The 11,484-nt window shown below is 52.1% G+C and overlaps 1 protein-coding gene across 7 annotated transcripts in view; it reads right to left on the bottom strand.

Moving 5' to 3' along the window:
* The window catches only part of POU6F1 (POU class 6 homeobox 1), a 29,937-nt gene continuing 18,453 nt past the window's right edge, over positions 1–11,484 (bottom strand). For 2 of the 7 annotated variants that reach the window (XM_080660604.1, XM_080660606.1), the window contains 7 exons: positions 10,694–10,919; positions 9,913–10,169; positions 9,126–9,254; positions 7,994–8,197; positions 6,056–6,197; positions 4,897–5,065; positions 1–3,497 (listed from right to left, as the gene is read on the bottom strand). In XM_080660604.1, the coding sequence (XP_080516730.1) occupies positions 3,152–3,497; positions 4,897–5,065; positions 6,056–6,197; positions 7,994–8,197; positions 9,126–9,254; positions 9,913–10,169; positions 10,694–10,919 (1,473 nt within the window). In that variant the 3' untranslated portion in view covers positions 1–3,151. The remainder of the gene's footprint in view (positions 3,498–4,896; positions 5,066–6,055; positions 6,198–7,993; positions 8,198–9,125; positions 9,255–9,912; positions 10,170–10,693; positions 10,920–11,484) is intronic. The other 5 variants (XM_080660610.1, XM_080660607.1, XM_080660605.1 and 2 more) reach the window with 5 other exon arrangements.

Genomic DNA, 11,484 nt, shown 5'->3' with positions numbered 1-11,484 from the left:
TACAAAAGAAAAATACTGTTTATTCCACACGACTACAGCAAGTGTTCCTCCCTCCCCAGCCCTCACTCCAGCCCTCAGCAGGTTGTGCCCCATGTCGGGGACAGTCAGAACCTCAGTGTCGGAGCCTGGCCTGTGAGACAGGAGGGGAACCCAGGCATAGGAAGATGACTGGATTGCCAAGGACACAAAAACATCAGGGACTCTCATTCCAAATTCAAGTGAGTTCCTCAATCTATTTGGCCAAATTCTTTCCCTGGACCCCGCTGGGATAAAACACCATGCATGGTGCAGGGTCAAAGGCCTCAGCTAACTCATCAGGCCATAGAAAGTTTTGGTCTTTCTTTCATTTAAAACAAAAACAAACAAAACCACAAGCAAACAGTAAAACAAGTTCGGCCCTTTCTCCTGCCTTTCCACGGCGAAGGAGCCATTGAGCTCTGGCTTTAAGTCCAGAAAGGTGCTTTCAAGACAAATTTATATCAACTCCTTTAGAGTCTGATGCTACTACCAAAAACAAAACAAAAAACCCACCTCAGGGCCACAGCTGCTCCCCAGGGCGGGGATGAAAGGGGCAGGGGATGGGGGGGGGAGGTCCTACAGTGGGGAAGCAGGAGAGAGATGGCAGGCTGGTAAGCTCTGCTTTGGGCATATTTCAGGGACACCCCACGCCCTCCTGCCTGGGGAATTCAGCCTGCAAATATTCCGACCCTGGTATAGTTCCTCAAAAAGACCTACCCATTCTTCCTGTAGAGGAGAAAACGGTTCAGCTCTACCTCAGCCTCTGGAAGATGGATTTAGACGAGGGAGGAGCTGAGAAAGCAAGGCCAGGCCTAATTTGGACCAGCAGCAGCTCATTATCTTTTTCCTGCAGAGCCACTGCCATGGACACAGCCTGGATTATGTGCGACTCCCAGGGTACCCACCATGACCCACCTGGAAGAAAGTAAATCTGAACGCAAGCATTTGAGGGTGAAAACCTGTATCTCTCTAATTCAGAGATGTTCAACTGGTGTGCCACAAAAAATTTTAAACATGCACTACTTGACTATTTGGCCAGGGGCACTGACCTCTTTTCCCTTAGATTGTCAAATTTAAAAATGACAACAGGCAACACAGAACGATAGCCATCGGTGTGACTGAATCAAAAGTATGCCTACTTTTTTGTCAGATTGGCAAAAAATATATTTTTGGGTGTGCTGCAGAATTATAGTAATTCATCTATGTGTGCCATGAGATGAAAAAGGTTGAAAACTGCCACTCTAATTTATTCAAGTGTAAATCACTGAATCCTTAAACTCCAGTATTTGTACTGAAAACGTGTTTACAATACTCCTCCCTCTTCTCACCGACAGGTTGATAACCCGGAACTTGAGTGTGGAGCCTCCCCTTGGAGACATTTTTTCCTGGGAAACTGGGGCGGGCAGGATGCTCACCAGCTTCCTCACTCTGGCAGGTCTGTTGGTCCCAACGCAGTGGGGTGGGAGTGTGTGTGTATTGTGGCAATTTGACACACAACTGTCTTCCCACTGGCAGGGCTACCGAGAGGGTGGCCCCGCTGGCACTGCAGGGCCTGGGAGGGACCAGGTGTAGGCAGGAAAGGAAACAGCATGCTGGTGAAGGCTAGGCTAGGAGGTGGCTGCCAGTGGCCAGCAGAGCTGCAGATGTGTTCTTGCCGGCAGTCACTTCCTCAGGTGTATCCTGTGAGGTGCAGGGGAAGGCAGCTGCTAGAGACCTGGCTTTGTAAGGACAAGAGTAGTGAAGAGAGGGGGTGGCTGACCCCTGTGACTCGTGGCCCTTTAGGGATGCTCTATACAGCAAGGCTGGGCTCATCTCAGCAAACCTCTTAGTGCTCTCTTGACTTCCTGGAGTCACAGGCTGAGTTCCAGGGGTTGGCCAGCCACAGTGAGGCTGGAAAACTCAGGAGCTCGGATGAGGTGCCAACCCCCAATGTGCCATAGTTACCCTCTCTAGAGGCAAACCCCATCCTGTTCCAGGGATATTCTTGGTTCAGTGGAGTACTGGGGAGATTACTTACACAAACACAGGGTCTAAGACTCGGGACAAAATAAGATTTCTCATCCAGTATCCAAGGCTTAAAGCTACAAAGAAAATTAGAGTTAAGTCACCTTCCACAGGAGACTTTTCTGGGCTGGATGCTGGCCTTTCCCCCAGGCCTTGGTGTCTGGTTTATTGTTTCATTTGCCCCTTCTGAGACCTGTCGTGGGTTGGGGAAGAATGTGAGGACAAGAGTCAGTATTTCTTTCCTCATTTTTCTCCAAAGTGCCTGCTTACTTGGCAAGGGGATTTTCCAGGCTGCACGTTCTCTTAACAGTTTTGGGGGGAGATGGTCATGGGCAGAGATTAGATTAAAATCTGGAAGAATGGTCTTATTTACTAAGATCCCGACCTGCCACAGGCCTAGGTCAACTCCATAACAGCGAGAGTTCGCTGATGTTTCCTTCCAACATGGATTACAAAAGAAAAGGTTCTGCTTTAGTGCAATTTTCCTCCAGAGGAACCAGGAGTGGGGAAGAGGAGGTGGCCTATTCTGGCCCCAGGGCTGTGGATCTCCTGACTTTGAGGTCAAGGCAGACACTGAGTCTGACCTGAGCAGCACATCACACTTTTCAGGATTGTGTCTCTTGAGTCCTTTCAGGGGGTAGTGTGCCTGCAGGCAAAGGGGTGAAGCTGTGGTTCTACTGGATGAGCTGCCATACCTGCCACACTTACACAGAGGAGCAAAGAAGAGAGGGTAGAAAGAGAAGCCATTGAAAACAAGAGCTAATGGCCAGTCTTTAGGGGCTGCTGCAGCCCTGCCCCAACGATGGGGATTTTCTGGTTCCCAACCAGAATTCACCCTTCAAAAACCACGTTAGCAAAGTGCTTCTTTAAGTGACACCACAAATCCCCTCCCTCGGCATGACCAGCCCGGAGCCTGGCACTCTCAGAGGGCCCCTCCGCCCTCCCCACAATGTGCAGTATGTGGGGGACAGGAGGGAGGCAGCTGACGGGCATGCACACGGTGGAGTCTCAAGACCCAGGACAAGCACAGCCACATGTACCAGAATGATGGTGCTGTCGCAGCCGTGGCTGCAGCCAGGTGCCAAGGGACAAGTACAAAGTGCTGGAACACAGGGCCGGGGGCCGAGCCTTAAGGGATCTGAAAGACGTTCAGCTTGCTGGTGTTCTTGAGCGTCTGGCGCCGATTGCAGAACCAGACCCGCACGACCTCCCGGTCATAATTGAGCTCCTTAGCAATCTCGGTGATTTCCTGGCCAGTGGGTAGTGGATTCTTCTCGAAGTAGGCATTGAGAGCCACGATGGCCTGGGGGGTGAAGGAGGTGCGGCGTTTGCGTTTCTTGGAGGGCTCGCCTCCCACAAACTCCATCAGGTTCTGCTGGCCTTCCTGGTTCCGGAGTTCGGCTTCATTCAGCCACTTCTCCAGCACCGGCTTCAGCTTCTGGGCACTCTTAGGTGTGATGTCCAGCTTCTCGAACCTGCAGGTGACCCAAGCCCAGGAAGGGACAGTGAGAGTGTCTTACTCCCTACACCTGGGTGTGAGTACTCTGCTCCTCATCATCCCCACTAAGACCCCAATGGCTTGGTGAAACCCAGACTTCTCAGACTATCCTGTATCCCAGGTCACAACAGAGGGGCCATTCCCATGGCCTTGGTTCAGTAGTGCAACTGCTACCTGGACAACCATTCCAGAACTTTCACAACCAAATAAGTGCGGTCCTTTGAGGTGCTATCTTGAGAGGTCTCCAGACAAGGCAGGGGACATCATGAGCACTGTCCTCCTCTAATTACCCCTCATAGCAGCATCACTAAGTCAGAGCCCGGATGTGGCTGCAGACTTCCCAACACAGCAGTGAGTCTAACAATCTCTCTAGTCTACATATGGAATTGGAAGGCAGATGAAACCTTTTGGCCATACTGAGCCTCATTCTTGTTGGAACCCCTCTACTACCCCTCCTATGATACTGGCACCAGGACCAGCTTATACACTGCACACAGAAGCCAGCCACACCACGTCAGGGTCATGCCTTATAAAACGGGGAGATGACAGCATGACAGGGGTGATGGTGGGATAGAGGTGAGAACTAAGACAGAACTGAAGGTCCCACCTTTGTGACTAATTTCATAAGCTGTGCTCCTTTCCCTCTAGGATTCCTAATGGATTAGGGTCTTGGGATCCCAGAAAAAGACTATTTGCTTGCCCTAGCCCTGTGGTCGGCAAACTGAGGCTCGCAAGCCACATGCGGCTCTTTGGCCCCTTGAGTGTGGGTCTTCCACAAGATACCACGGCCTGGGCGAGTCTATTCTGAAGAAGTGGTGTTAGAAGAAGTTTAAGTTTAAAAAATTTGGCTCTCAAAAGAAATTTCAATCGTTGTACTGTTGATATTTGGCTCTGTTGACTTAATGAGTTTGCCGACCACTGCCCTAGCCAGTTTGGCTCAGTGGATAGAGCGTTGGCCTACGGACTGAAGGGTCCCAGGTTTGATTCCAAAGGCACATGCCCGGGTAGCAGGCTCAATCCCAAGTAGAGGGCGTGCAGGAGGCCGTCGATCAATGATTCTCTCTCATCATTGATGTTTCTGTCTCTCTCTCCCTCTCCCTTCCTCTCTGAAATCAATATATATATATATATATATATATATATATATGCACACACACACACACACACACTATTTGCTCAGGATTGGAGGATAAACATCAGAGGACCTGGTCAGTCTTTGGCTACTCCGGGTATTCATATCTTATCCTTAAAGCAGCCTTCCTTATTTGGAAGAAGGCAGGAGCAAGGGAGAATAAAGGGGTCACCGGGTCCTGTGAATACCTGGTGGCACCAGGCACCTGAGCAGGCCCTGACCTTGCCCAGGGAGCCTTACTTACCGGCAGATGGCAGACTGGCTGTAGGCCGGGCCTTCCGTTGCAGTCAGAGCCTGGCCCACCTGGGTCTGTGTGAGGCCCAGAGATAGCCGCCGGATCTTGAAGTTCTTGGCAAACTCCCGGATCTCTTCTAAGTTGATCCCGTCCTCATCCAGACTTGGGGTATGTGGCTCTAGGCCAGAGAAGAGAGCAGGTGTGAGTGCAGAGGACAGATAATTATCACTGCTTATCTAGCCCATTGGCCTGGCCTGGTGCAGAGGGATGAGGACATTTGGCAAAAGGCCCACCTACCCTTAAGACCCTCATTAACTTTGTCCCCAAGACAAATAATGGAGGAAAGGGCCCTGGCCCAACCTGTCTGGAGGTTGGGGTCTTGTTTCAAGTTAATCCAGCTCTAACTGTTGACCCTCCCCATTCCCCCTACTCCTGGCCCCCAAGCACACCTGTTGGCCATCCACATTCCTCAAATACTAGGTAAGAATCACTGGAGAGACAGCCAATGGGGAAACAGCCTCCACTATCATTATGCCTAGAATCCAGCTTAACAGGAATAAGAAAGCTGGTCCCTGGCATCGAGCACCTGCCCTTCCCCCTGGGACTCCAGGAAGTTTATTAAGAAGAGCAGCATTCAGCCGAAACCGGTTTGGCTCAGTGGATAGAGCGTCGGCCTGCGGACTGAAGGGTCCCGGGTTCGATTCCGGTCAAGGGCATGTACCTGGGTTGCGGGCACATCCTCAGTGAGCGGTGTGCAGGAGGCAGCTGATTGATGTTTCTCTCTCATCGGTGTTTCTAGCTCTCTATCCCTCTCCCTTCCTCTCTGTGAAATATCAATAAAATATATAAAAAAAAATTAAAAAAAAAAAGAAGAGCAGCATTCAGCCCTAGCTGGTTTGATTCAGTGGCTAGAGCGTCGGCCTACAAACTGAAGGGTCCTGGGTTCCATTCCAGTCAAGGGCACATGGCTGGGTTATAGTAGTGGGTGTGCAGGAGGCAGCCAATCAATGATTCTCTCTCATCATCGATGTTTCTCTCTCTCTCCTTCTCCCTTTCTCTCTGAAATCAATTAAAAATATATTTTTTAAAAAAACAGCATTCAGAGATGTCAGGGGGTCCAAATAAATGCCTCTCCCATTCTCCACAACCTCCTTCAGGAGCCACTTACTGGACACCAACTGGCTGACAGTGGGCGTCTCTGAGCAGGTAATTGGGATGGGAGCAGAGGCCGACGGTTTGGCCGCTGGGGCTGGGCTGGCGATGACCACTGTAGGCGGGGGCACGGCTGGCGTAGGCTGGATGGGCTGCACCTATGAGAAGAGAGCCAACAATCCCCTATTGCCTACCTGCCCAGCTCAGGGGGTCAGAGTCCCTACATGGACCAGAGACAGGGGCAAAAATGGGCATGAAGTCCATACTCCTCCCTGGGCCCCATCAAAAAGCAAGACTAGAAACTACTTATTATCACCCACCCAATGATAATGACCTCCGAAATAAGCACAGCTACATGCTCCACCAAGCTGGGGCCTCATGGCCACCTGTGACACAGGCAGGTCAGAGGCTCAGAAAGGCCAATACACTTGGTCAAAGCCCCGCAAGTGTCCACCCTGAGAACTGCTCTCTAATCTCTGCCCTCAGAGGAGAAACCTAACCTGATTTTAGAGCCTCTCAGGCCCAAACACCCATTAATGGGGACCAGCAAGTGACATCTGGGACCTCCCTATTAAAAGAATAAGGTATATCTCTTAACCACTGACATGGAAAAAGCTCAGAGTCATGGTGCTAAGTGAAAAAAAAAAAAAGCTTCCTGAAAAGTTCACATTTCTCTAGGATGGGTCCTGTTCCCTGGATTCTACCTCTTGGTAGCTCTAAAGTCCATTGCCTCTTGCTTCTCAGAGCCTTAGCCTTAGTACAGAGTCCTGGTCTCTTGCTAGAACTGTTTAAACTGCCTCCTAACAGGTGACAAGGACTCAAGTCTCACCACAGTCGTTCTTGGCTCCTCTGGCAATAGAGGAAATTTTTTAATGTACATTTAGTTAGCCATTTCCTTGCTAAAAACCCTTCCATGACCCCTCACTAGCTAATAATAGTGATAACATTCGTTTTCAAGTGCTTCCTGTGTTAATTGCCTATGTGTAATCTGTCCTCCAATACTCATAACCTTCTGCAGTTGATCCTCTTATAATCTCCATTTTACAGATGAGGCTAAGAGGTTATTCACAAAGCTGAGAAGCAGCACACCACACTGGAGGATCATGGGCCCCAACACCTGGGAACTTGTTAGAGAGAGAAATTCTTGGGCCCCACTCCAGACCTACTGAATAAGAAACTCTGGAGTCGGGCCTGGGAACTGCATTCCCACAAGGCCTCCAGGTGGTTCTGACACTCACTCAGGTTTGAGAACCCCTGCATGCTACACTTCTTGCAATTTCCTAAAGATAAAATACTTTCATTCAAGTCATCCCTTTAGATTAGTTCAGTGTCCCTTCTCTATGAAGCCTTGTTGAACTCCCCAGTCTGTTGAGAGCTCCCTTCTTTGGGTCCCCTTATCCTGCCCCTATCAGTCTTGGTCAGGCTGCCTGTACTTGTCCCCAGTGCCATGCTACCTAAGGCTAGGAAGAGCATCGTATTCATCTCTGTATCCTCAGTACCTGGAATACAGTAGGCACTCAAAAACTGCTCCTAGAATGAACAAGTAAGTGAATAATCAAAGTGAGGGGTGGAGAGACAAAGGGGGAAGAGGGAGGGGAGGCAGAACTAACCTCCCAGAGTGTTTCTAGCAGTTTTTTCTCACCATGGAGCTGATCAAGGCCTTTTACTTTGACCACCTCCTCCCAGGCCTTCTCAGAAAGACACTAGCTTCTGAGGGTACCTGGACAAGTTTTTGGTGTGTGTGGGTAGGGGTCAGGGGTGGGGAGCATGGTTTCCCTGAGCAGAGCGTATGTGACTCATGTGAGCCTTCTACCCTGGACCTCCCCAAACTTTGGGGAGGTCCCTGCTTTCTCAGGGGCTTCAGAAAACAATCTTGTCCTGCCCATCGTCTGAAGAGAGGCCGCTTATGCCAGATAGCACTATCTGCCCCCATTCCCAACCCCAGCCCCTGTACCTCACTCTTAGCAGGGGACTCAGGCATGCTTGGCTTCCGGACAGCCACAGGTGGAGGCAGGGGGTTGCTGGCCAGGGTTGCAATCACCTGGCCCTGGGCGTTTAACAGCAGCTGGGGGGTCACAGCCTGGACCTGCAGGCTTTGGGCTGGCGCTGGTGTTGCCACGCTAGCTGAGTTCACTACCCACGGAAGTGTTCCAATAACCTGGGAGGAAATAAGGCAGGGACTCTAAGTGTGAGGCCAGAGTCCAGCTCCACCTCCAACCCAAATCCCCACACTGGTAGGGGAAGGCATTTAGATGAATCACTCGGCCTCTAGGACCTCAGTTTCTTCCTCAATAAAATGAAGGATTCAGTCTGGGGCTGCTTCCTTTGTTTTATCTCCAGAGCTGGGATGGAGCAGGAATGGGTCTGCATGTGGAGTCAGATGGACCTGGATGTGAATCCCTGCTCTGCCAGTTTAGCTGTGGCTTAATTTCTCTGAATCTCAGCCTTCTTCCCTGTACTGGTAAAATGGGAATAGAAATCTCTACCTAATAAGATCTGTACTCAGCCAAAACCGGTTTGGCTCAGTGGATAGAGCGTCGGCCTGCGGACTGAAGGGTCCCAGGTTTGATTCCGGTCAAGGGCATGTACATTAGTTGCGGGCACATCCCCAGTGGGAGGTGTGCAGGAGGCAGCTCATCAATGTTTCTCTCTCATTGATGTTTCTAGCTCTCTATCCCTCTTCCTTCCTCTCTGTAAAATATCAATAAAATATATTTTTTTAAAAAAGAAAAGAATGAATGCTTTAAAAAAAACAATCCTGGTTCTGTTACTTATATAAAAAAAAAAAAGATCTGTACTCAAAACAAAGTGAGATGATGTATGAGAAAGCACCTAGCACAGACCTGGCCACGAAGTAGGTACTCCATAAATGAAGTGGGTGTTCACCTCAACTAGAGAGGGTGCCTCCAGGGCAAGGCAGTGGCTCTGCCCCTGCCTGCTCTCAGGATCAGCAGGGAGCTGCCACAGGAGATACGAACAGCAGTCCGACACCCTGTTTGATTTTCTGTGACCCTCAGCCCAAGTCCTAGTGCCCCCGCCAGCCTGTCCACAGCCCCCACCCCTCAACCCTGGCTTCGACCACTTGCCTGTCCCTGAGCATTGGTGAGGATCTGACTGCTGATCCCTGGCATGCTGGGAATGGCGTTGGCAATGACCGGAGTTGTCGTGAGGGAGCCCAGGATCTGGGTCTGTCCCCCGAGGGAAGCAGCACTGATCTGTGGGGGGAGGGAGAGCCTTGCTCAGAGACCAAGGGGACAGAAAAAGCCCAAGGCAGAGGGAAGAGGGCTCAAGGCATTGGGGTGGGGAGGTAGGGATGTGAGGCAGATATGAATGTGGGCTACAGGCTCATGTCTACCAGCTGAATAGTATCCAGGGCTAGGGGTGGCAGGGGGTGGCAGGGAGGGTGGAGTCAGAGCCATTGAAGAGTAACTGGCTAAGCTTTCAGGCCAGGCCTGGGAGGGTAGAAGTGCCAGAATGGAGTGGCTGATGTGATTCTAGTCACATCTAACAGCTCCACTGCCAAGCCAGGACAGACACTGGCAAGGGGCCGTGAGCCTCTAGCTCCACCTTAGTGACCGCTCACAAGTTTGCAATCCCCAGACATCATCCCACCCTCCAAGGCTGGTCCAGTGGTTCAGGTTCTGGAGAATTTGCCAGCCCTCTTGGCAGAGGTTGTCTGCTCTTGTCTGGGACGCACAGGCTGGCAGCTGCAAGGGGAAGGCTTCAGAGGGAGCCCGTCTCTGCTGATGTGTTGGAAAAGACCGTATTCAGGGGCCTGGTCCTCCACCTCTTTCCTCCCCCGATCAGTTCCACCCTTGGCCCAAGATTTGATCCATCCCTGATCAGCCCTGAGTGAGGGCAGCAGCAGCTTACGATTCCTGGGCTAAAAGCGAAGCCGGCAGGCTGTAGGGTGATCTGTGGGGGGGTGTCCACTGGCTTGGGGGTGGGGGCGGTAGCGGTGGCAGCAGTGGGCTGCGGTAGAATGGTGGGCGTGTTCTGCAGCAGCGGCGGTGGGGTCTGGAACAGCGTCTGGGACTGTGCTGCTGGCCGGGGCTGGACGGGCGAGGAGGCCTGTACCGGTGGGGCAGCTTGTACGGGTGCCGGGAGAGCGGTGTTCAGCACAGCCGCTGCTATGGAGCAAGGCAGAGACAGAGGTGCTCAAATGCCTAGCCGTAGCCCAGAGCAGCTCCAATCCCAAGGGATGTGGCACAAGAACAGAGGGGGCTGGGGTAGTGGGGAAGGGGGGCAGGCAGCTGTGATTCCCTTGATCCGTGCAGGGGTCAGCACACGCCCACATCTCTCATCCCCCCTCCCTTGGGCCTGGAGATGTGTAGGTTCAAAACCAGAAGTTGCATCTTCTTGCAGTCCTTTTCAGGAGGCTGGTCATGGGGTGACTTCTGGCGTGGGGGGAGAGGGGCAGTCTCAGACAGTTGGCTGAAGTAAGAGAGGCCTGCTGGGCCGGATGGTGTCCTGGCCTAGAGTCCCGAGGTGCTGCAGCTCTGTGGCTGGGTGCCTGGGACACCGGATCCAGACTCCAGGGCTGTTGCCCTGGACGGGCTGCGGGTTCTGAGTCCAACATGGCAAGCGCTCGTGCAGGAATGGTAGTGGTGGGTGGTGGGGGGCCTGGTGCAGTCCTGGGGAGAGTTGCCGTTACCTTGGAGACTGGCTAAAGGTGGCTTGAAAATTCCCCCCGTAGGAGAAGCAGCGGTCAGTCCTGGGAGGGTGGCCACGGTTGCTGTAGGAATTGTCCACACGGCCAGCCCCTGCTGACCAGCCACTTGACCTGCAATACTGATGGGGATAAGAAGAGGTTGAGTAACTGCCCCTGCTGGAACCATAACTCCTGTCAGAACTGTGGCTAAGTTTTCCTGAGTCAAGACCTGCAAAAGCAAACAAGATTTCAAAAAGAAAAGAAAAGAAAAAATCAACATCAACAGCGCAAACACTGGGTCTCTCTGACCCAGCTGAGCACAAACAAAGCATTCTGAGGGCAGTGGGGGAAAGGCCGCATGAGGACGGGGAAGAGACAAGCCCTAGCTGGAGGCTCAACCTTGAGTGGGGTGCCTGTCTTCAGAGAAGCAGCCCAAACGAGGGCAGGACCTGGCCTGCTCACAGGACAGCAGAGGGTGCACGGGCCTCTTCCACTGCTGCCCCCCAGCCTTCCCCGGGCCCTTGCCCACGGGACCAACACTTTGTGGCCAGACAGCAGGGGGCAAGGGCTGATGGAACCAAGTGGTTAAGGGCTCACAGAAGCTTCTGAGAAGCTCTGAGGGAGGCTACCCTTGATGGATGCCTCAAAAATCTGTGCATATAGCGAAAGGTCACAGGGCGTTCAGCGGGCCTGGAGGATCCTGGAGGCAGCTAGCTGTGCTGGGGCTGCCCCCTGGCTCTAAATGAGGACTGTGAACAATGCATTAACTCTTCCAGGCAGCACTGGAGGGCGGG

The sequence above is a fragment of the Plecotus auritus genome, assembly GCF_963455305.1.
Source record: "Plecotus auritus genome assembly, chromosome: 3".
Lineage (NCBI taxonomy): Eukaryota > Metazoa > Chordata > Mammalia > Chiroptera > Vespertilionidae > Plecotus > Plecotus auritus.
Note: the sequence above shows the minus strand (reverse complement) of the source record. Positions and strands in the feature narration are given on the sequence as shown.